Source organism: Poromitra crassiceps (assembly GCF_964638095.1).
Source record: "Poromitra crassiceps genome assembly, chromosome: 12".
Taxonomy (NCBI): Eukaryota; Metazoa; Chordata; class Actinopteri; order Beryciformes; family Melamphaidae; genus Poromitra; species Poromitra crassiceps.
The window spans coordinates 6781694-6807822 of NC_139632.1; the positions used below are offsets into that span (position 1 = coordinate 6781694).

Sequence of the window (26129 nt, forward strand, 5' to 3'; positions counted from 1 at the left end):
TTTTTTATAAACCTTTATTTAACCAGATAAAAAAAAGCATTGAGATAGAAATCTCTTTTACAATGCTGATCTGACCAAGAAGGCAGCAAAAATCAGATGTCAGGGCGTGACACAGACAATACTTACAACATGGAAAACAATTAAAACAGAATTTAACAAAAACATGCACAAAAGCACATTACAGAAGACATTTTGACAGCAGCAGTCATGGCAAGGACCTCTTGAAGGATCACCAGTTTCCAGCAGGGGCGAGACAAAGGCTTGTTTCCATAAAACAGGCAGTTTATGTACCAGCTCACATAGAAGTTAGGATGAAAACTGACACTGCACTGGCAGGAAGGCTATGATGACACCTTAGCTGAATGAATATATTTATAAAATGATTGCACTTTGGTTACCCTATTTTGGACCTTGTTCCACAAATGGACAATACAAAAAATAAGTAATTTAAATACTACACTAATAGCTTCATTCGATTTCTACATGATCTCTTCAATCACATAATGATGATATGATGTATATATAGTTGGGGGCGTGACCTTGGAAAAGGCTATCCAATAGGCTGAGACTATACGCTCTTAAGACCCGCCTTTAGGTGGTTGCTATGCCTACAACACGTCTATCCCACATTGACGGACACATTAGCCAATCAGCAGTGAGGGGGGCGGGAGTTTGCGCGCACACCGAAAACTGCCTGGTGGGTGAATTATTTCTACTATGCTCAAACCGCTCACAGGGTGCACGCGACGGCCGGGGACCGACGAGACTGCTCGAGCTGAGGATGGAAAATGTACTATAAACGTTTTCCAGCAAGCCTACACAGGTAAATACTTCGCTATCCGTTCGCCCCCCTTTGTAACACGAGTGTAATTTTGAAACTATAACTCGAAGGACTAGTCTGCGCCAGTGTGCCGAGTTGACCATGCATGACTGTGTGACAATGTTGAATTGAAAAATGCCTGCACTTGAAACGTTAACGTGAGACACTCGCGCACACATTTGTTTTGACATATAAATGGAGGGAAATTTGCTATTACTGTATGTTAAAATAATAGAATAACTCATATAGACGGGTGCATAATGTTAATGTGTAACGTTACGGGCAGGATATAATTTAGAACTTAATTGCTTCACCTTCAGTGAAACATCCAAAATGTTGCTAGAGACGGTTTCAGAATCAGCATGATCTGATAAGGTGGGTGATGATGGCTTTTCCACTGAACTTTACTGCAACTCAGATCATCAGGCTGTAATGTTGAGATGCAGCCATTTAGCCTTTTATGGATTTCTTGACAGACAGTGGGATTGTATAAGTTTGAATTTCACTATGCAAATGGTTTTCCTATGACACAAGACAGGTCATGTTTGTTAGTGGATAGTGTCACCTATAGTTCATGTCTTTCCCTCTACACCTTTGAGGTCTTGTTGGGTCACAGTCACACTCACAGCTCCTGACTTGGGAAAAGTAAAAACCTTAACTGTTCTGAAAGTAAACCTATCTCTTGTCACTCAGGCTGCTCTGCTGGACGGTGGACAATGGACAGTGGGCATCACAGATCAGAGACCTGGGCTTTATAGGTTAGAGAGATAAAGAGATCTTCATGCTCATAAGTTGTTGAACTGTCCTAATATTAGACTATGTGGATTTTTTGTGTGCTATTTAGACAAGATGACAAGATGTTTGGTTGGGTTGGAAGGCAGCACCTCAGGTAGAGCATGGCACCCAACACTGGACCCGTAGCAGAAGGTCAAACAGGGGTGAGTGTAGTAGTAGTCGCCCTGACCGAAACCTTGTAAATAAACACCACTCTCGGTTTGACAAAGAGCTTCTGATATAATTTATTTTTTATTTTTATCTGTCTTCAGTTAGTTGCTTCCTGTAATGTATTGAGATGACTTGCTCACGGTTTTGTAATAGCCCACCACCACCACCACAACTTACTCCCTTGAACAGTGATTGACTGGTTGTCTGATGAGATTTATGTTATGTGAAAACATTAAATAATGCTAAAATAGCTTGAGAATTGAAATTATTATTTAGGCCTATTCCGTGTCAAAGTTAGCGCTCTTGAGTTTCACAAGTTCACTGCTACCCCAAATAACCAAAGCGGGAATTCCCCTCACAGTGGTACATTATGTTTTGTTTTTGTTGAAATGGGCATTTGAAATTCGCTTTCCTCTCTAGCATAAACCGTATACGTGCATCCATCTTGGCTTGGTTCAGGTGCTACAGTCGTCTGTCTGTCTCCACCTGAAGCCAAATATCAGGACTTGTGAGCTGAGCAATGCTGGAACTTTGGATATCAAAGTGAACAACACTCTGTCTCCCTGGTGCCGGACTTTTCCCGCTGAAGGCTGAAAAAGTGACTCAGTGTGAGTGGGCTGGAGTGTGAAGAAGCCGAGTGAAGTGTATAAGTAACAGTAGGATTATACTGTGAAGAAGCCGAGTGAAGTGTATAAGGTTTGTGTATAAGTAACAGTAGGATTATACTGTGAATAAGCCGAGTGAAGTGTATAAGGTTTGTGTATAAGTAACAGTAGGATTATACTGTGAAGAAGCCGAGTGAAGTGTATAAGGTTTGTGTATAAGTAACAGTAGGATTATACTGTGAATAAGCCGAGTGAAGTGTATAAGGTTTGTGTATAAGTAACAGTAGGATTATACTGTGAAGAAGCCGAGTGAAGTGTATGAGGTTTGTGTATAAGTAACAGTAGGATTACACTGTGAAGAAGCCGAGTGAGGCGTATGAGGTTTGTGTATAAGTAACAGTAGGATTATAGAGGAGAGAGGAGACAATGCGGTAAATCTATTATTTATGGGCTTTTCCAAATGTTTTGGAAAAAAGAAATGCATTACTTTTTCAAATGCAGTGTTTACATGTGTTTTTCAGTATACACAAAATTGTATTATCATAGAAACTTGTTTTTATACAGATCATATTGACATCGGTAAATATCGACTATGCCGTTGTTGGCTTTTGTCTTCTCCTTCATAAAAGGTCTTAATCCAAGGACAGCTGTGCTTTCTGGAAAGCTCCTCAGAACACACTGATGATCACTGTGGGCATTCTGTGGAAGATGAGCCACATGACTCAGTGCTGTTTGTCTTTGGTTATTGATATTTGAGAGAACCAAATTGAATGCTGAAGTCAAATCAGAAAGAGTCCATACCGTTCCTGCTAGTGTCATTATATTACTAAATTACAAAATCCGCCAACTGCTTCTGAAGGACAGACAGCAGGCAGGCAGGGAAGGTTGATCTTGACCTATTGAGTGCCTGGCTGCCTGCCTTGCTGGATGCCAGGCATGTGGTGTAGTTGATTTCTGTTCAGATGTGGTGGATTTTCTCCCGACACCATTATAGGATCAGCTCCAGCAAGTGATACATTTTAAGAATGTATCGTATTTGAAATTAATTATTCATGTGTGTTATGGACAATTGTGATGTAATTTATTGCAACTGTTTTCATTTCAATAGAATAATGACATTTCAAATATGTCTGACTGTGGGAGGCCATCATCATCACAGCAAAATGAATATACATGATGATGGAACACTGTCAGAAGCCACGAGCAAGGAAAATGCAATAATGAACTAAAGTGGGATTCAAATTCAATTTGGTAGTACATTTAACTCTTTTATTGAGGTAATCACAGAAAGTGAGAATTTGGACCACCTGGGAAGAGAATATAGGCAGAGAAAACATTGGCCTAACCTCTGGCTGCCTGCCACTCCTGCTGACTGGCTGCTTCATCTTCACACACAGCCACTCACCAAACCACACACTCGCTTCACACAGCCACTCACCAAAGAACACACTCTCTTCTAATGCCTGATTTATAGAGCCCCCTTTTCTACCCCTTCAGGCTGTCTGAGCACCATGACAGCCTGTGAGGTGGAGAGTGACAGAGAGGAGAGGTGATGAGGAGAGTGACACAGAGGAGAGGTGATGTAGAGAGTGACAGAGAGGAGATGTGATGTGGAGAGTGACAGAGAGGAGAGGTGATGTAGAGAGTGACAGAGAGGAGAGTGACAGAGAGGAGAGGTGATGTAGAGAGTGACAGAGGAGAGTGACAGAGAGGAGAGGTGATGTAGAGAGTGACACAGAGGAGAGAGGTGATGTAGAGAGTGACAGAGAGGAGAGTACAGAGAGGAGAGGTGATGTAGAGAGTGACACAGAGGAGAGAGGTGATGTAGAGAGTGACAGAGAGGAGAGGTGATGTAGAGAGTGACACAGAGGAGAGTGACAGAGAGGAGAGGTGATGTGGAGAGTGACACAGAGGAGAGTGACAGAGAGGAGAGGTGATGTAGAGAGTGACAGAGAGGAGAGTGACAGAGAGGAGAGGTGATGTAGAGAGTGACAGAGAGGAGAGTGACAGAGAGGAGAGGTGATGTAGAGAGTGACACAGAGGAGAGAGGTGATGTAGAGAGTGACAGAGAGGAGAGGTGATGTAGAGAGTGACACAGAGGAGAGTGACAGAGAGGAGAGGTGATGTGGAGAGTGACACAGAGGAGAGGTGATGTAGAGAGTGACAGAGAGGAGAGGTGATGTAGAGAGTGACACAGAGGAGAGAGGTGATGTAGAGAGTGACAGAGGAGAGGTGATGTGGAGAGTGACACAGAGGAGAGGTGATGTAGAGAGTGACACAGAGGAGAGGTGATGTGGAGAGTGACACATAGCAGAGGTGATGTGGAGAGTGACAGAGAGGAGAGGTGATGTAGAGAGTGACACAGAGGAGAGGTGATGTGGAGAGTGACACATAGCAGAGGTGATGTGGAGAGTGACACAGAGGAGAGGTGATGTAGAGAGTGACACAGAGGAGAGGTGATGTGGAGAGTGACAGAGAGGAGAGGTGATGTAGAGAGTGACAGAGGAGAGGTGATGTAGAGAGTGACAGAGAGGAGAGGTGATGTAGAGAGTGACACAGAGGAGAGGTGATGTGGAGAGTGACAGAGAGGAGAGGTGATGTAGAGAGTGACACAGAGGAGAGGTAATGTAGAGAGTGACAGAGAGGAGAGGTGATGTAGAGAGTGACACAGAGGAGAGGTGATGTAGAGAGTGACACAGAGGATAGGTGATGTAGAGAGTGACACAGAGGAGAGGTGATGTAGAGAGTGACAGAGAGGAGAGGTGATGTAGAGAGTGACAGAGAGGAGAGGTGATGTAGAGAGTGACACAGAGGAGAGGTGATGTAGAGAGTGACACAGAGGAGAGGTGATGTAGAGAGTGACACAGAGGAGAGGTGATGTGGAGAGTGACAGAGAGGAGAGGTGATGTAGAGAGTGACAGAGAGGAGAGGTGATGTAGAGAGTGACAGAGAGGAGAGGTGATGTAGAGAGTGACACAGAGGAGAGGTGATGTGGAGAGTGACACAGAGGAGAGGTGATGTGGAGAGTGACACAGAGGAGAGGTGATGTGGAGAGTGACACAGAGGAGAGGTGATGTAGAGAGTGACACAGAGGAGAGGTGATGTGGAGAGTGACACAGAGGAGAGGTGATGTAGAGAGTGACAGAGAGGAGAGGTGATGTGGAGAGTGACACAGAGGAGAGGTGATGTAGAGAGTGACACAGAGGAGAGGTGATGTAGAGAGTGACAGAGAGGAGAGTGACACAGAGGAGAGGTGATGTGGAGAGTGACACAGAGGAGAGGTGATGTGGAGAGTGACACAGAGGAGAGGTGATGTGGAGAGTGACACAGAGGAGAGGTGATGTGGAGAGTGACAGAGAGGAGAGGTGATGTGGAGAGTGACAGAGAGGAGAGTGACACAGAGGAGAGGTGATGTGGAGAGTGACACAGAGGAGAGGTGATGTAGAGAGTGACAGAGAGGAGAGTGACACAGAGGAGAGGTGATGTGGAGAGTGACACAGAGGAGAGGTGATGTAGAGAGTGACACAGAGGAGAGGTGATGTGGAGAGTGACAGAGAGGAGAGGTGATGTGGAGAGTGACAGAGAGGAGAGGGGATGTAGAGAGTGACAGAGAGGAGAGTGACACAGAGGAGAGGTGATGTGGAGAGTGACACAGAGGAGAGGTGATGTAGAGAGTGACACAGAGGAGAGGTGATGTGGAGAGTGACACATAGCAGAGGTGATGTGGAGAGTGACACAGAGGAGAGGTGATGTAGAGAGTGACACAGAGGAGAGGTGATGTGGAGAGTGACAGAGAGGAGAGGTGATGTAGAGAGTGACAGAGAGGAGAGGTGATGTAGAGAGTGACAGAGAGGAGAGGTGATGTAGAGAGTGACACAGAGGAGAGGTGATGTGGAGAGTGACAGAGAGGAGAGGTGATGTAGAGAGTGACACAGAGGAGAGGTGATGTAGAGAGTGACAGAGAGGAGAGGTGATGTAGAGAGTGACACAGAGGAGAGGTGATGTAGAGAGTGACACAGAGGATAGGTGATGTAGAGAGTGACACAGAGGAGAGGTGATGTAGAGAGTGACAGAGAGGAGAGGTGATGTAGAGAGTGACAGAGAGGAGAGGTGATGTAGAGAGTGACACAGAGGAGAGGTGATGTAGAGAGTGACACAGAGGAGAGGTGATGTAGAGAGTGACACAGAGGAGAGGTGATGTGGAGAGTGACAGAGAGGAGAGGTGATGTAGAGAGTGACAGAGAGGAGAGGTGATGTAGAGAGTGACACAGAGGAGAGGTGATGTGGAGAGTGACACAGAGGAGAGGTGATGTGGAGAGTGACACAGAGGAGAGGTGATGTGGAGAGTGACACAGAGGAGAGGTGATGTAGAGAGTGACACAGAGGAGAGGTGATGTGGAGAGTGACACAGAGGAGAGGTGATGTAGAGAGTGACAGAGAGGAGAGGTGATGTGGAGAGTGACACAGAGGAGAGGTGATGTAGAGAGTGACACAGAGGAGAGGTGATGTAGAGAGTGACAGAGAGGAGAGTGACACAGAGGAGAGGTGATGTGGAGAGTGACACAGAGGAGAGGTGATGTGGAGAGTGACACAGAGGAGAGGTGATGTGGAGAGTGACACAGAGGAGAGGTGATGTGGAGAGTGACAGAGAGGAGAGGTGATGTAGGGAGTGACACAGGAGAGGTGATGTAGAGAGTGACACAGAGGAGAGGTGATGTAGAGAGTGACACAGAGGAGAGGTGATGTGGAGAGTGACACAGAGGAGAGGTGATGTGGAGAGTGACAGAGAGGAGAGGTGATGTAGAGAGTGACACAGAGGAGAGGTGATGTAGAGAGTGACACAGAGGAGAGGTGATGTGGAGAGTGACACAGAGGAGAGGTGATGTGGAGAGTGACAGAGAGGAGAGGTGATGTGGAGAGTGACAGAGAGGAGAGGTGATGTGGAGAGTGACAGAGAGGAGAGTGACACAGAGGAGAGGTGATGTGGAGAGTGACACAGAGGAGAGGTGATGTAGAGAGTGACAGAGAGGAGAGTGACACAGAGGAGAGGTGATGTGGAGAGTGACACAGAGGAGAGGTGATGTAGAGAGTGACACAGAGGAGAGGTGATGTGGAGAGTGACAGAGAGGAGAGGTGATGTGGAGAGTGACAGAGAGGACAGGGGATGTAGAGAGTGACACAGAGGAGAGGTGATGTGGAGAGTGACACAGAGGAGAGGTGATGTGGAGAGTGACAGAGAGGAGAGGGGATGTAGAGAGTGACACAGAGGAGAGGTGATGTGGAGAGTGACAGAGAGGAGAGGTGATGTGGAGAGTGACACAGAGGAGAGGTGATGTGGAGAGTGACACAGAGAGGTGATGTGGAGAGTGACACAGAGGAGAGGTGATGTAGAGAGTGACAGAGAGGAGAGGTGATGTAGAGAGTGACAGAGAGGAGAGGTGATGTAGAGAGTGACAGAGAGGAGAGGTGATGTGGAGAGTGACAGAGAGGAGAGGTGATGTGGAGAGTGACAGAGAGGAGAGGTGATGTGGAGAGTGACAGAGAGGAGAGGTGATGTAGAGAGTGACACAGAGGAGAGGTGATGTAGAGAGTGACAGAGAGGAGAGGTGATGTAGAGAGTGACACAGAGGAGAGGTGATGTAGGGAGTGACACAGAGGAGAGGTGATGTAGAGAGTGACACAGAGGAGAGGTGATGTAGAGAGTGACAGAGAGGAGAGGTGATGTAGAGAGTGACACAGAGGAGAGGTGATGTGGAGAGTGACAGAGAGGAGAGGTGATGTAGAGAGTGACACAGAGGAGAGGTGATGTAGAGAGTGACAGAGAGGAGAGGTGATGTAGAGAGTGACACAGAGGAGAGGTGATGTAGAGAGTGACACAGAGGAGAGGTGATGTGGAGAGTGACAGAGAGGAGAGGTGATGCGGAGAGTGACACAGAGGAGAGGTGATGCAGAGAGTGACACAGAGGAGAGGTGATGTAGAGAGTGACACAGAGGAGAGGTGATGTAGAGAGTGACAGAGAGGAGAGGTGATGTGGAGAGTGACACAGAGGAGAGGTGATGTAGAGAGTGACACAGAGGAGAGGTGATGTAGAGAGTGACAGAGAGGAGAGGTGATGCAGAGAGTGACACAGAGGAGAGGTGATGTAGAGAGTGACACAGAGGAGAGGTGATGTAGAGAGTGACACAGAGGAGAGGTGATGTGGAGAGTGACACAGAGGAGAGGTGATGTAGAGAGTGACAGAGGAGAGGTGATGTAGAGAGTGACAGAGGAGAGGTGATGTAGAGAGTGACAGAGGAGAGGTGATGTAGAGAGTGACAGAGAGGAGAGGTGATGTAGAGAGTGACAGAGAGGAGAGGTGATGTAGAGAGTGACACAGAGGAGAGGTGATGTAGAGAGTGACACAGAGGAGAGGTGATGTAGAGAGTGACACAGAGGAGAGGTGATGTGGAGAGTGACAGAGGAGAGGTGATGTGGAGAGTGACAGAGAGGAGAGGTGATGTGGAGAGTGACAGAGAGGAGAGGTGATGTAGAGAGTGACAGAGAGGAGAGGTGATGTGGAGAGTGACACAGAGGAGAGGTGATGTGGAGAGTGACACAGAGGTGATGTGGAGAGTGACACAGAGGAGAGGTGATGTGGAGAGTGACACAGAGGAGAGGTGATGTAGAGAGTGACAGAGAGGAGAGGTGATGTGGAGAGTGACACAGAGGAGAGGTGATGTAGAGAGTGACAGAGAGGAGAGGTGATGTGGAGAGTGACACAGAGGAGAGGTGATGTGGAGAGTGACACAGAGGAGAGGTGATGTAGAGAGTGACACAGAGGAGAGGTGATGTAGAGAGTGACAGAGAGGAGAGTGACAGAGAGGAGAGGTGATGTGGAGAGTGACAGAGGAGAAAAGGAAGGGACAAGGAACTAAGAGAGCTGCCTGGTTTGCATTAGATTTGAATGAATGGATGTCTTTGGCGAGCTGAGGCTTTATCAGAGAGAAGCCTGCTGAGCGCACACGTTCACGTTTGCAGTCATGCATAGTTAACTGGCAGAACTCTCCCACGTTGGGACTCGGGTAACTCCTCTCTCTCTTTGACCCAGAAGGATCTTCTTACTATTCTGATCCTCCCTCCCTCCCTCCCCACTTGGCTCCCCTACAATGCACGGTATGGTACTGATGACAAATATTAATTATAGATGGGGAGCCCCTGTTATGTAGGCTAGGGTGCTGCGAGCCCTTCCCTCTTCTTTGCCAAGAAGGGCAGAACCCAGAGGCAGGAAACAGCGAGAACAACCTGTTGCATCATCATCATAATAAAATAAAAAAGGTGCAGGTTTGCGCAGGTCGTACCCTATTCACCTTATTCACCACGCCCACTTTTTCTCTCTCCCGCGTAGACGCAATTGTATTTGTTCTTCTGGTTCAGCGTTAGCCGGCCGGTAAACATCGATAAACTGTAAACTATGAATGAAGTTTGTCAACATTCAGCAGCTACACTGCGAACATGTAACTTCAGTTACATGTTCATAGCGTTACTGCTGCGAGGAGCCGATGGCTGTTACCCGGTCGGCATTTAACGTTAGTTACAAAAGCACGCCGACAGTGTTTTCTCACTGCCAGTATGGGTTGACACTTGACAGATAGCCTACTAGCTAGCGTTAGTCTGACCGCCGACCGGTCACACAGCCAGCGCGCGTTCCTCGCTGCTTGAAAATTTCATAATAGGCCTGGTCACATATTTTGAATGTTACGTTCTCATCCGAAAAAATATAAAAACTTTATAACAGCTTGTTTGTTTTTGCTTGAAAACAGCTTTTTGGCAAGTCTAAAAATGATAAAGGTGGGAGTAATCTACTTCCGGGTCTAAAACGGAAATACGATTACAAAATGACGTCATGTAGAAGTAGCCTAGGTAAACCCAGCCCCCACGTGATCTGCTCTCAGAGTTCCCAGTCACTACGTGACTGTAAGCAGGGTAGGCCTGAGAGCAGGTCACTGGGGGCTGGGTTTACCCAGGCTAATGCAGAAGCGTCCTGATATGGGCAAATGATAAGGGGAATACTCCTCCCCCTCTCTCCTCTCTCTGGCACTGTGTGTGCGCGTGTTTCACCTGCTTCGAGTCGTGGCACTTTCGCTCTCCACTGTGCTTCCTTGTAGAGGCGGGGCGAGGGGCGGGGCCCAGGCTAAATCTCATTCTCACCACTCAGTGCGCTGCTCAAATCTCGATGAAAACGGATGGACACATGTCACTTATCGGAGCGGCTGCACCGCTTAAAAAACTCTGTATCTCAAATTCAGAATTCTCAATTTACAATGCAAGACATCTCTTCTGGCAGAAATCCATGACAGTATGAATATAATGAGTCTGGGGAATTCAGGTGGCAATATGGAATCATGCTGAGAAATCTTGTCAAACCCGTGAATTATCCATGACCTCCGCCTGGGGTGATGATTATGAATGAGCCCAGCCAGGGGCAGCCCATGGCAGATGGAAGGGCCCTGGCTGCTATGCACAAGTATGCACCCCCGGGCAGGCTGCAGGATCAGGCCTGGCTTCCTGGCTGGAGGAGGATCAGGCCTGGCTCCCTGGCTGGAGGAGGATCAGGTCTGGCTCCCTGGCTGGAGGAGGATCAGGTCTGGCTCCCTGGCTGGAGGAGGATCAGGTCTGGCTCCCTGGCTGGAGGAGGATCAGGCCTGGCTCCCTGGCTGGAGGAGGATCAGGTCTGGCTCCCTGGCTGGAGGAGGATCAGGTCTGGCTCCCTGGCTGGAGGAGGATCAGGTCTGGCTCCCTGGCAGGAGGATCAGGCCTGGATCTGGGTCCTGGGTCTATTTCTAGGTTACTGGTTCATTTCACGCTGAGCTCATTAAGCGAGGGTGATAGGGAGAGGTGGAGGAGGAATGGACCCCTGGTTGTTTACTATATGTTGGCTCAGCCTGGAGGCTTGTTGTTGGCTTCAGTGCAGGCGTATTATTTGTTCTCGGTAGAAGAGGGGGGAAAGTGTTTCCTTTTCTTGTTTTTAGCCGTAGCTCAGGCTGTCTGAATAAAAGCACCCAGCAGAGGAAACTGCTATAAAAGAAGAGGTGGACGAGTTTAGGGAATCCTCTGCCGTTGTGCTGGGCTTAAACTGGACTATCTTCATTTACAGTTGGCCTCCATAATAATTTGTTTTAAAACACTTAAAGTCTATTTTCCCATTCATATAACAGATGTCCCCAAATGTGGCAGCTCTAAAGAGGGAAGACATGGTGAGGAAAACAAGAGGGAGCCTTGTAAACAGGCTGTTATACTACAGGGTTACAGCTGGACTATGCAAATATGCTCCTGCTCAACTGCTTGTTTTCAAGCCTGTTTATAGCCGGTGCAGGAACATTGACGCGCATTGTGTTGTGCTGGTCATACCATGCTGCCATGCTGCATGCTCTCTGCTCTCACACAGCTGGTCATACCATGCTGCCATGCTGCATGCTCTCTGCTCTCACACAGCTGGTCATACCATGCTGCCATGCTGCATGCTCTCTGCTCTCACACAGCTGTTCATACCATGCTGCCATGCTGCATGCTCTCTGCTCTCACACAGCTGTTCATACCATGCTGCCATGCTGCATGCTCTCTGCTCTCACACAGCTGGTCATACCATGCTGCCATGCTGCATGCTCTCTGCTCTCACACAGCTGGTCATACCATGCTGCCATGCAGCACGCTCTCTGCTCTCACACAGCTGGTCATACCATGCTGCCATGCAGCACGCTCTCTGCTCTCACACAGCTGGTCATACCATGCTGCCATGCAGCACGCTCTCTGCTCTCACACAGCTGGTCATACCATGCTGCCATGCTGCATGCTCTCTGCTCTCACACAGCTGGTCATACCATGCTGCCATGCTGCATGCTCTCTGCTCTCACACAGCTGGTCATACCATGCTGCCATGCAGCACGCTCTCTGCTCTCACACAGCTGGTCATACCATGCTGCCATGCAGCACGCTCTCTGCTCTCACACAGCTGGTCATACCATGCTGCCATGCAGCACGCTCTCTGCTCTCACACAGCTGGTCATACCATGCTGCCATGCAGCACGCTCTCTGCTCTCACACAGCTGGTCATGGTGATGAAATAGTGATGCCCGCCTGGCACATTGTCATAGACTGCTCTGGACTGGACTGTATGCTGCAGTGACAAAAGCACATTCAGGCCAGGACAATGGAGAGCTGAGAGCCTGGGTTGTGTTTATCTCTCTCCTTTTCTCTCTCTCTCTCTCTCTCTCTCTCTCTCTCTCTCTCTCTCTCTCTCCCTCTCTGTCTCGCTCGCTTGGCCTCACCCTCTCTCTCCTGTCCGTTGCGTTTGCTGTCTCACTCTTACTCTTTCTGTTTGAATAACTATACAGGCTTGTGTGGATGGAACGCCGCCGGCTGAAGCTGATTACATATTCAAATGGAATTCAGTCATCGAGTTGATGGTGATGTGAGACTGTTGGTTTTGGTCAGACCAACCTTCAGCGAGAAGAACAGAACCGTCTGTTCTCGCTGAAGCGCAATCATTGATTTGAGTGTTTTTGTTGATGCACAGGTGGTGCTGAAAATATGGGGGTGCTGCTCACTTTGTTGATGATGATGATGCTCATAGCAATTATCTGCCTCTTCATAACACACACAGTGAATCACCAGCAGGATGGACTGGGTAAATCCATGTCTGACACAGATGGTCTTAAAGCAGTATGTCAGCTTGAGACATTAACTGTCCCTGAGATGTAGATTCCCTGCCTAGTGCCTACCAACAAGAGGGTTGCAGGTTCGAGCCCCCGTGCTACCTCCGGCATGGTCGGGCGTCCATACAGGCACAATTGGCCGTGTCTGCGGGTGGGAAGCCGGATTAAGGGTATGTGTCGTCACTCGTCGTGGTCCCTGCACTAGTGCCTCCTCTGGTCGGTCGGGGCGCCTGTTCGGAGGAGAGGGGAACTGGTGGGATTAGCGTGATCCTCCCACGCGCTACGCCCTGCAGGTGAAGCTCCTCACTGTCAGGTGAAAAGAAGCGGAGGATTTATCGGAAATCCGAAAAAAATACATACGATAAATCCTAACTAATGAGGTTAAAATCAAAGCGAAATGGGTGACATCACTACAGATAAACTGACAGCCTGTATTGGTGCCTGACTGGTCATGAAACCCATGCAGGTGGTATATTTGCAAGAAAGTACAAATATCTACTCGAGTGAGTGAAGTGTTGCTTTAAATCACCAACAGCAGCAGCAGTGAGTGACACAGTGCTGGTCTGGATGTAGCAGGTTGGCAGAAGACTGTTGTCTTAAGAGGACTGTTGGTGCAGCAGGGGAAATGAGACCGGAGAGATCTGTACTGCTCTCGTCGCCAAAGCAGCCTTCATACTGAAGGACAGACACCAGTGGCTCTGCAGTGCAGTACACCTGTAGGCCTGTAGGCCTGTCTGTCTCTGTCACTTTCATTGCCTCACACCTCCGCTCAGTCCGCTGTGGCGACGACGCATAGGGAGGAAGAGATTGCATGCAAAGGGGTTGCCATTAACAGTAGTTTTTAATGTTTAATGTAATAATTCCATAATCAAATCATCTTTGAGTGGAATCATGTCATGATGATATGGTGATTTTGGGATGTCTACATTGATGATAACAATCACATTCTGTATTAAAAAAAGAAGTAAAAACTGACCAAATCTGGTGTGATAGAAATATTACTTGACATAATGGTAGGAATATTACTGACATCATCGCAACGATCTAACATGACCATTTAGTTGAATGCGATGAACATTGAGTGGATTATGCTGCATTCGTTTATGGTAGGAGCTCAGCTGGCAAGTGGCAAACTCCAACCTGCGTGCGATCAAGCTTCAGGCTTCAAGTCGCAAAACCATGGATGCTAATAGCCGTTAGCTGTCTAAGCTAACAGCTAATAACAGCATTCAACGTTTTTTTTTTTTTTTTTTTTTAGTTTATTTGGCAGGGACATATACAAAAAAACATTAAACCCCATAGGGGAAGAGATGCTTTGTAACAGATTAGCCATAGGCTACTATTTCCATCTGGAGTCCCTGGGCAGGTGGATACAAAGGCCAATTGTAGCCAGTTGTAGGTTTTAACCAACTATTGTATTGGTATGCTGATTGGTCTGAAAGCTTACTATTGTTGAAAAGAAAAGAAAAATGTGTCAAAAATGTGTTTTAAAATTCGTACAATTCTTACAATCGTGGGCGCCATGTTGAAATGACGTCAAATGACACGCTGGGAGCAACTGGGGGTTGAGAAATCATCCCCAAGTTTGCGAGTAGGAACTCCCAGTTAACGTGGCGTTTTTGATTAGATTTTTGCTAGTAGCAACAGCTGGCAATTTGCCACTTGCCAGTTATAAATGAATAGATTTTGCATACGTAACTTAAGCCTTATTTATTATTGTGATATTGATTCAACCACATGGCCGATGACCAGCCCTAATTAAAAGTCAATGCCCAATGTGGGAAACAAGTAAAGACATTACTGATATTTTTGAAAAAAGACATAAATAAAAGGGAAACGGTTTGGATTGGAATAGATTGGCCAGCTTAATATATTCAATCGATTTTTCCTGGTAAATAATTAAGAGTGAACTTTAATGATCCCTCTGGGATGGTTGCTAAGTGATGTTGATGTGACTTAGCTTTGGCGCTCTACCAGAGAAACTGGCTTTGAAGGACGTCTTCAAACCTCTAGTCTGCTGCACAAAACACATCTTATGTAGGGAGCTTTTTTTGTGATCCGCTGCACTCGTCTCGTACCACTGCCACCATGTACCACTGCCACCATGTACCACTGCCACCATGTACCACTGCCACCATGTACCACTGCCCCCATGTACCACTGCCACCATGTACCACTGCCACCATGTCACTCAGTGTCTTCTGCCTACTCCTCTTTTTGTTCACCTGCTTGGAGGCTTGTTTTGTCTTCGTTGACCTGTCTGACTTTCCAACAGGACTGTTATTTTTCTCTCTATCTCACCATCCGTCCGCCCACCACTCCTCTGTTTTTCACCTCCACTCGTTCTTCCTCTCTCTCGCTCTCGCTCTCGCTCTCTCTCTCTCTCTCTCTCTCTCTCTCTCTCTCTCTCTCCCTCCTCCTCTCGCTCCCTGAGCCAATGACAGATGGGGCTGTTAGGAGCCCAGCGGAGCGTCTTTATTCCACTCTCGGCTGTGTGTCATTACATTTAACCCAATTCCATTTAGATTTGCTTCCTCCGAGCCAGCGGAGGCAGCGCTCTCCCCGAGGTTGTCAGTCAGTGAGGAGGAGAGATAGATGTGCGAGTCACTCTGTAGTTCCTCCTCATCAGCCTGTTTCATCCCTTCTCTCAGAGAAGGGAGCGGAGCAGGTGGAGGTGAGGAAGAGGAGGGGGAGTGAGGAGGAGGAGGAGGAGGAAGGAGTTTCCGGCTGCGCTTCCCTCAGAGAGGCATCTGTTAGTAGCCCACTCTCTCCAACACAAAGCCCTTCACACCTCGTAGAGGAGCAAGGAAACAAACACAGCAGAAGCTTCGGGGCGGACAGGAAGCAGGAAATAAATGGCTTGGGGATAGTTTTTGTCTGTGTGTGTATCTTTCCTCCCCCCTCTGCCTTTCTTTAAGTCCTCATTTTTCAGGGCAGCCATCTGCGTGTTGTCAGGCCGCGCGAGGGTCGAGGAGGGTGCTGCGTCTCAGAGGAGACTGCAAGAGAGACAAGTGTGTGTTAACTGATATAGCTGGTGGCCTGGCTTCTGTCTAACTGCCTGCCTGCCTGTCTGCTGATGATATGATAAACGTGTGTCTTGTTGTCTGCCTGTCGTTCACGGTTGCTCATCTCAGATCAGAAAACGGAGCGGTCAAGTCGAGCACCAGCGTGATTGTGGACTCTTGGGTAGAAACACATTGACAGGACAGTATTATTAACATTCATCTATTTAACAACAACTGGTAACAAATTTACCAATTTTTATATTAAAATCCCATGACTTTACTTTTTAGTGGTTACATTGCATACCAGTTGGCAATGCATACAATTTACAACCAATTATACCATCACAGATTTTAAACAATCCCCCCCTCTGCCCCTCCCCTCATATAAAGCCAGCAACTTCAGAATTCTCTACTTTATTCACCTTATGTAGCCCCGCCCACTTGTTTCAGTTGTGTTATGACTTCCTGTTCAGAACACCGTCTGTTTTACCTGCTCACTAGTACTGTACTGTCACAGGAAGTGTAAACACAATAGGAAGTAACTGTGTTGGAACATAAGGTGAATACTGTTTTCTTGGCTGTAGAGGACACTAGATATGCAAAGAACTGTGGGATACATACAGTAGCAGCAGTTGGCTGGCTCTCTCTTGAGAGAGAGTCACGGGAGAACTGTGTTCCCACTGCGTATAGTTGTGTATGTGTGCTTCTACAGTAGTAGGTTGAGAGTAGGGTTGGCACGAAGGATGATGGCATTGACCATCGTCGATGGGCCGACCCCCATCGACCTCTGAGCCGTCTACATCGGACCATCGTGATTATCCGTTAAAAAAAAGTAAAATACAAGTCCACTCAGCCGTGGCGCGCAGGGGATGCGCGGGCGGCATTAAACAAGCGCACCCAGTTGAGAGAAGCGGTAGAGCGGAGAGGAGGAGGAGGGGGGGGGAGGGGGAGGGGGAGGGGAGGAATGAGGATAAGCAGAAGTCGGTTGTGTTGTTGTGAAAATGTTAAGACAAAGAAGAAACTTCACATTCTTTCCTGTTTTCAATGCAATGTGAGTAATGTTACAACAAGTCTTCAACTGTGAATTCAACTCGCCTGTTTCCATGAAGTCGCTCCATAACATACTGCAGGCTGCTGCTGCTGCTGTGTTTCTATTTCTCCTTAACGTAAAGTTAGGTTCAAAACTGAGCCCACGCGAATCGAACGTTATATCCGCCAGTAATTCTGTCAGTTTTCTGCCAGCTAGTTAAATTCAACATATTGGTTGGTCAGGATCTGTAATGTTAACGTTATTTGTTTTGCGCCGTTCAATATTGCTGGTAGTGACAGCCACTGCTTCTGCTTCAGTCGCCTAGGCTCTGTGCTGTAGTAGTAGCCCCCCTCCCCTTCCCGTCAACGCCGATGCCATTGTCCATCGCGATGTTTCACTGTGGAACCATACGATGACTATTTGGTTGACATCGCACAACCCTAGTTGAGAGTCAGTGCTGCTTGAGGCTGCTGTGGTGATTGGTTGATCCATGTGGTGCCCCTGGTGTCATGCGCGGCATGAGCAACATTTGCCTGATGAGCATGTCCTCCTACCTCTGTTCTGTGGTATGTGTTTGCTTCAGAGCAGAGCTGATCTCAGCTGAACGTTACGTGACGTCTAGTTGAAACCAGATGGAGAGGAGAATGCTGCACGTCAGCTCCTTCCATACGTCCCGCCGAGTGACTGCTTTCCACATCACGTCGCCGTGCACACCTCATATCTGCTGCTGTGTCTCTGGCTCTCAAAACCCTCAAGACTGAAACCAAACACACCACCAAGTTGTCACAAATAGAAAGCCAGTCCAATGTTGACTTCTTCTCTCTCTCTCTCACTCTCTCTCTCTCTCTCTCTCTCTCACACACACACAGACACACACACGCACACACACACACACACACACACACGCGCGCGCACGCGCGCGCACCATCTCTGTCTGTTGGCCTGAGCATCTCCTTCCTCTGTGGCTATCTCCATGACCTTGCCTAGAAACCATCTGGTATGTTGGTGAATCACCATGTCCTCATGTCCTTAACCCTGCATGTCCCCATGTCCTTAACCCTGCATGTCCCCATGTCCTTAACCCTGCATGTCCCCATGTCCTTAACCCTGCATGTCCCCATGTCCTTAACCCTGCATGTCCCCATGTCCTTAACCCTGCATGGCTCTTTAGTGGTTTCTGTGCCCAGGCAGCATCTATTGACGCTGGCATCAATGTCTTTTTGAAACAAGATGAAATTATGTACGAAAGTTTAAAAATAGCAACATTACAATTTTCTTTTTCATTTATATCTCAATGCCTGTGCAATACTTTACACTCCCATTTGGATTTAGTCCTCCTAGCTTTACTCATCTCCCTCCTTCCTGCTACCTCCAGCTCTCTCTCTCTCTCACTGTTTGCTGTGCCCGCTCTGCCAAACAGAACGCTGTGTGCAGGGGCTTCCAGTCCCTCTGCTGAGCTAATTAACGAGGTGTGTGTGTGTGTGTGTGTGTGTGTGTGTGTGTGTGTGTGTGTGTGTGTGTGTGTGTGTGTGTGTGTGTGTGTGTGTGTGTGTGTGTGTGTGTGTGTGTGTGTACTGTGCAGTGTTTGTGTGTGTTTATTGGTTGTTAATGCCATTGCCAGGTCACCTGAGTCTGTGCCATGCGTGGGAAAGGACACACGCACACGCACACACACAAACACACACACGCACACACACACACACACACACACACACACACCCACACAGAGTCAGCAGTATAGCAGATACAGTAACAGGAGGAGCCTCTGAATGAGGTCTGCCCTGGGGGGAAACACTTTCATATGGACACACTTGGAAAGGGCAATAACGAATTCCTATGGTGTGTGTGTGTGTGTGTGTGTGTGTGTGTGTGTGTGTGTGTGTGTGTGGTTTAACACATGGAGGTCCGAGGCACCCCATAAGTGATCATTACCTGGGAGATGACACACAACCATTAGGGTGCATCAAATTGCAATGCAAAAATGAAATCTCAACATATCAAACTGTCTGGGGTTGCATTTTGTTAGGAGACACATAAAAATGACTTTTGCAAAGTTTTGGGAAAATTGATTGAGATTTAGGGGTGTAACACAGCATGTGAAAAATACGAAAATCTGCCTTTTTGGATCAAGGCAAATTTTAGAAATGCATAGAACAACATTTTGAATAGAACAAGATGTATTTATTTTTTAACAGAACATTTGAATTTGAATAGAACATTTATTTATTTGAGAACATTGAAGCAACCTAGAACCGAGAACATTGAAGCAACCATTGAGCAACCTAGAGTCCTAGTCCTGGTCCAGCTTGCGCTTGCAGCTGCGCAGTTTTGGCTGTTTAGAGCCGTCATGCTCCACTGCCTGCAGTACATTCTGCAGATGCTCCTCTCCCCTGGCTGCTGCCACAAAGTCTGATGTGAGTTTGATGCCACACTCGGCGCAGTCATTCACAACATTGATAGAGTGTGAGATCATTCCATGCTGCATCTACGGCCGTGTCGCAGGTCAGCCACCACGTTGCGTAGATGTGCGCGATAAAGTTGGCAAACGCCCGAATCTTCAGCACCTGCTGCCCTGGTGCCCTGAGGAAGCAATGCAATGTGCTGCTCCATCAAGGCCAGTTTGAGTATGTAGAGCAGCTTGGCCATCCATCGCGCCTTGTGCAGTGCTCCCGGCCGTTGGAAGGTAACTGGAGTGTGCGCTGGACCGTCTGCACCCAGATACACACGACACAGCTGCACAAACTCACGGTAGTCACCTCGCTTGTAGTCAAGCACTCCTGCAGCACACTCAATGAATTCACCACGCAACTTGACCAGGAACAGTGGTTCGGCGGCGTCTGGAATGTAACGGGACAATGGGTCGCTGTCCTTGTGTGGCACCAGGTTCCAGTTATCCCGCAGACGTGTAAACAATGTAACCTCTGGCGAGCGTGACGTCTCCACCTTGAGGTCAGTGAAAATGTGGCTGAGGAGCACCTCGCCGATGTGGTGCCGACACCCAGACCAGAGCAGTGGTCGACCCATTGAGAGCTGAATGGCGATGCAGGCTGCCGTGAGATGGCCAGTGTTTGATGCGGTGGTGTCAAATGCCATGTTGACAACCTGGTCAGCACAGCACCACTCCTGCAGCAGCTTGCACGTCAGCCGGTTGATGATCGTTCCACATGCTTCGTCTGTCCCCTTAATGAATGCTGGCACACCGAGCAGTTTGAGCCGCTCTGCATCTCCGACCACCACTGTCAGACGCTCCTCTAACTGGCGTACATTGTTGAGCATAGAGGGAATGCACAGACGCCACGCCCCCTCCCGAACACGCCCCCTCAGCCGGACTGAGCAGCACTGAGTGTCAAATTTCCAAAACAAACGTGGCTTCCGCCAAGGGTAGTAGCGAAACCACGGCTAATATAAACGATTATCTGCTTAAATTAAAGGCAGTTGGACTCGAATGTGACCCTTACAGCTTGCCAAAGAACCAGTGGTCCATGGACGTAGACATGTGGCCAGGAATAGGGTTTCCTGACATTTATATGTACTTAATATCGACGCTGGGGAAATACACAAACCAAAGCATGAAAGCATACGCGTCGTACTTCAAGGCTGGATTTGTTGGCGACATTAAAGTAACGAGGACAGCATTGGATATTCTGGTTGTAGCCTATGTGGAGAGGTAAATATTTATTTTATTACAACTTTTATTAAGAAAAATATAGCATACGCTGTCACTAACACACGCTAGCTTTGTTCAATCATAGTGAACACTGTCACTCATGTAACGTTATATCTGTGCAGGTAAAACACAGCCAGAGAATGAATGAGCCCTCATTGAAACCCTGGATAGCTGCAGAGAAGACCGGGACCGTTTCATTAGCTTTCGGCAGCCTGTAAAAAGATACCTCCGACGCCTTGTTGAATCTATTTTTACAGTCAATGGCACAAAAGCACTTTCCCATTTTCGTTGTTTTCTCGCGGAAGCTGAACGCTAAACACCGTGACCCGGCGGCGCCACCTGGCTTGTTTAGACGTTTTGACACTCACCGCAGCTGAGTGGGCGTACCCGCACTGACTGTCGCGTCCGTGACGTCACGTGCATTCCCTCTATTGGCGTCAACTTGCTGTCCCAGTGTAGGGTGTGTGGTGTCCACTGCTCGTACCGTTCCTCACTGATTGCCTCCAGCACGTGGCGGCGTGCTCGGTCTGCTGTCGCATAGGATGTAGAGACCTTTGCCGAATTACCACCTGACTCCTCGATCAGGCCGCGCATGAAGGCAGCCTGCTACATTGGTGTGATCTTCAACCGTGTAGCCAGTGACACAAGTCTCGGCCGTCCGAGGATGTTGGATGGAATGAAGGCTGTGGTGCCAGTCTTCGAACCACTAACAACCCCCCACCCCCCCCCCCCCACCCCGCGAGAAAGATCAGCTCTCAAGTTCTCGTGGCAATTATGTTTTCCCCTCCCCCTGTAACTCCAACAGGAATGGTTATGTTAGACTAGGGGCCCAAAGCAGAGAAAGTTGAAGTTTAGAACATTCTTGTGGGAATGATTAATTTAGCAGAGATAATTTTTTGGAAGATAATACAATTGTGAATGTGAATTCTTTGCCACATGGCTTGCTGCTGCTTCTTTTTTAAACCAAACATTGAAACCTAAGCCCAAAGTGATGGAACCAGAGAATGGCATAAAATGAACCAATTTATCATGGCTCCCCAATGAGTGCCAGTTACCCCCTGTTGCTGAAAAAGCTGATGTGCCGTTATACCCCTAGATCACCACGTATTGCAAAACTATTTTGCATGTGTTGTTTTTTCATGGATGGTAACACTTTTAGCACCCAGACAGATCAATATTCTGAAAATGTGTATTTTGATGCACCCTAACAACCATTGTGATGATCAGTGAGTAAGCTGATGAATGTGGTCACAGGTGTGGTGTGGGCCCATCAAGTGTTTTATAGCAGCATTGAACATACTGTAGGGCTGCACGATACGCCAAAAAACCAATCATATTGCAATTATATTGACAGATATTGCGATATGAGTCAGTCACAATTTTAGTGAGAATGCACATTTTTGCATATTTTTTTATTTTCACACAAAAAAGCAGCTGCTCCTGCGGTTGGGATATTCCACTTGGCCATATTGTGATTTTTTTACATTGATTTGATTGTGCAGCCCTAATTAAACATGACTCGCTTAATCTCTCCCTCCTTCGATCTCTGCGTCCCCTCAATCTCCTACACACACACACACACACACACACACACACACACACACACACACACACACACACACACACACACACACACACACACACACACACACAGTCACACACACAGTCACACACACAGTCACACACACACACACACACACACACACAGTCACACACACACACACACACACACACACACACACACACACACACACACACACACACACCTGCTTCCTTCCTCAGCTCCCTCTGTCCTGTCTCTTTGAAGTAGTCGCTCGAACCCTATAGCTCCTCCCTCAGGATCAGCCTTCCTACATTAGAGATGTCTCAGGACGTCAGCATGGCGTCCCTCCCTCCCACAGCGCTCCACACTCACCCTCTTATGAAGTCACTGTATTTATTCATTTCCTCTTTATGAAATGGGGACCTTCGTGAAGCTTGGTTGTGTGCGGTTTTCAGCCAGACTTTAATCATGAAATTCATTGTCGGAGGGCAGAGGATAGGATTCTGGCCTTGGCAAAGGGTGAAAATACAAAGGTTTGCAGAAGCTTATGATCAAGAAGAGAGGCACCTTAAGGAGGAGTAGCTGACATGCTCTTTCTCCCTTCCTCTCCGCCATGCGCCAGCATCAGGAGGACTGTGAGCTGGAGGAGAGGTCAGGGGGAGGAGCTAGCATCAGGAGGATTGTGAGCTGGAGGAGAGGTCAGGGGGAGGAGCCAGCATCAGGAGGATTGTGAGCTGGAGGAGAGGTCAGGGGGAGGAGCCAGCATCAGGAGGACTGTGAGCTGGAGGATAGGTCAGGGGGAGGAGCCGGCATCAGGACTGTGAGCTGGAGGATAGGTCAGGGGGAGGAGCCGGCATCAGGACTGTGAGCTGGAGGAGAGGTCAGGGGGAGGAGCCAGCATCAGGAGGACTGAGCTGGAGGAGAGGTCAGGAGGAGGAGCTAGCATCAGGAGGACTGTGAGCTGGAGGAGAGGTCAGGAGGAGGAGCTAGCATCAGGACTGTGAGCTGGAGGAGAGGTCAGGGGGAGGAGCCGGCATCAGGACTGTGAGCTGGAGGAGAGGTCAGGGGGAGGAGCCGGCATCAGGACTGTGAGCTGGAGGAGAGGTCAGGGGGAGGAGCTAGCATCAGGAGGACTGTGAGCTGGAGGAGAGGTCAGGGGGAGGAGCTGGCATCAGGACTGTGAGCTGGAGGAAAGGTCAGGGGGAGGAGCCAGCATCAGGACTGTGAGCTGGAGGAGAGGTCAGGGGGAGGAGCTAGCATCAGGAGGACTGTGAGCTGGAGGAGAGGTCAGGGGGAGGAGCTAGCATCAGGACGACTGAGCTGGAGGAGAGGTCAGGAGGAGGAGCTAGCATCAGGACTATGAGCTGGAGGAGAGGTCAGGGGGAGGAGCTAGCATCAGGACTGAGCTGGAGAGGTCAGGGGGAGGAGCTAGCATCAGGACTGTGAGCTGGAGGAGAGGTCAGGGGGAGGAGCTAGCATCAGGACTGTGAGCTGGAGGAGAGGTCAGGGGGAGGAGCTAGCATCAGGACTGTGAGCTGGAGGAGAGGTCAGGAGGAGGAGCTAGCATCAGGACTGTGAGCTGGAGGAGAGGTCAGCGAGAGGAGCTAGCATCAGGACTGAGCTGGAGGAGAGGTCAGGGGGAGGAGCTAGCATCAGGACTGTGAGCTGGAGGAGAGGTCAGGGGGAGGAGCTAGCATCAGGACTGTGAGCTGGAGGAGAGGTCAGGAGGAGGAGCTAGCATCAGGACTGTGAGCTGGAGGAGAGGTCAGGAGGAGGAGCTAGCATCAGGACTGAGCTGGAGGAGAGGTCAGGGGGAGGAGCAAGCATCAGGACTGTGTGCTGGAGGAGGGGTCAGGGGGAGGAGCTAGCATCAGGAGGACTGAGCTGGAGGAGAGGTCAGGAGGAGGAGCTAGCATCAGGACTATGAGCTGGGGGAGAGATCAGGGGGAGGAGCTAGCATCAGGACTGTGAGCTGGGGGAGAGATCAGGGGGATGAGCCAGCATCAGGAGGACTGTGAGCTGGAGCAGAGGTCAGGGGGAGGAGCTAGCATCAGGACTGAGATGGAGGAGAGGTCAGGGGGAGGAGCTAACATCAGGACTGTGAGCTGGAGTAGTGTCCTCTAGAGAGAGAGTGGCGTCAGCGGAGGACCAAAATGCGAGACTCATTAGCCAATGAACAGCCAGGAATGGGTCTCGCGCTACTTTTGCATGCTAAAATAAAGCTGATAATGTACAATTTGATTCAAGGGGGGGGGAAACCCTTTCAGAGTACAACACAAACTGTCTATTTTGCTGCAACTCGACAGTGCTGCTTAATCCAGGACCTTACTTCCTGGAACTCTTGAGAGTAAAAAACTGGTCCATTGGACTCTTCTATCTACATGAATCTGAGGTGGATGAGCTAGCATCAGGCCAGTGAGCTGGAGGAGAGGTCAGGGGGAGGAGCTAGCATCAGGCCCGTGAGCTGGAGGAGAGGTCAGGGGGAGGAGCTAGCATCAGGACTGTGAGCTGGAGGAGAGGTCAGGGAGAGGAGCTAGCATCAGGACTGTGAGCTGGAGGAGAGGTCAGGGGGAGGAGCTAGCATCAGGCCCGTGAGCTGGAGGAGAGGTCAGGGGGAGGAGCTAGCATCAGGCCCGTGAGCTGGAGGAGAGGTCAGGGGGAGGAGCTAGCATCAGGCCTGTGAGCTGGAGGAGAGGTCAGGGAGAGGAGCTAGCATCAGGCCCGTGAGCTGGAGGAGAGGTCAGGGGGAGGAGCTAGCATCAGGACTGTGAGCTGGAGGAGAGGTCAGGAGGAGGAGCTAGCATCAGGCCCGTGAGCTGGAGGAGAGGTCAGGGGGAGGAGCTAGCATCAGGCCCGTGAGCTGGAGGAGAGGTCAGGGGGAGGAGCTAGCATCAGGACTGTGAGCTGGAGGAGAGGTCAGGGAGAGGAGCTAGCATCAGGCCCGTGAGCTGGAGGAGAGGTCAGGGGGAGGAGCTAGCATCAGGCCCGTGAGCTGGAGGAGAGGTCAGGGGGAGGAGCTAGCATCAGGACTGTGAGCTGGAGGAGAGGTCAGGGGGAGGAGCTAGCATCAGGCCCGTGAGCTGGAGGAGAGGTCAGGGGGAGGAGCTAGCATCAGGCCCGTGAGCTGGAGGAGAGGTCAGGGGGAGGAGCTTGCATCAGGACTGTGAGCTGGAGGAGAGCAATGCCCTCTCAGATCGAGGATGTAAGATGTAAAGAAAGGGTGAGTGTCTGCTTACTGTCTCTAATGCAGCTCTCTCTCTCTCTCTCTCTCTCTCTGACAGATCACTGTAAACCTGAGTGAAGATGTCCTTCTTTCAGAACAGCTTCTGGGTAAGTGTGCTGCTGCCTGCTGATAAGATGATGATGAGGCTGGAGGACAGGATACTTTGCCCAAATTGCCCGTGTTGGTGACAGATGTGGAACGGCCGCTTGTACCTTGAAATTTAACTGCCACATTATTGCTGATTCGACAATTTGCTCAATCATATAAATAGGAGTCACGGAGCTTTTAGATTTCATTTTTGATTCTCTCTTCATTCGCTTCCCAGGTACCACAGACAGCATTTACCTTCTCCCTCCTCCATTCACTGAGCAAACATTTAGATCCATCTTGTATTCAGTCCACCTGTTCTCCCGAAGCCGAAGACAAACGTGTCTTCTTAAGATGGTTCCTGTGTACTGGGCAGCAAATAATCTCATTTATTATTTCAGTGTTACTGCAAATTTGAGAGGCCATTTCGTGAAGCACTTAACATGACCATGTATCATTTGATTGAGTGACATATTTATATTTTGATGTCCCACCACCACCATGGCACTGGA

General features: G+C 48.9%; 1 protein-coding gene across 1 annotated transcript in view; it reads left to right on the forward strand.

Moving 5' to 3' along the window:
- The first annotated feature begins 732 nt into the window (after positions 1-732).
- Positions 733-26129, forward strand: part of fcho1 (FCH and mu domain containing endocytic adaptor 1) — an 89986-nt gene continuing 64589 nt past the window's right edge. The window contains exons 1-2 of the mRNA XM_083647502.1: positions 733-823; positions 25589-25637. Of these exons, the coding sequence (XP_083503628.1) occupies positions 25611-25637 (27 nt within the window). The 5' untranslated portion in view covers positions 733-823; positions 25589-25610. The remainder of the gene's footprint in view (positions 824-25588; positions 25638-26129) is intronic.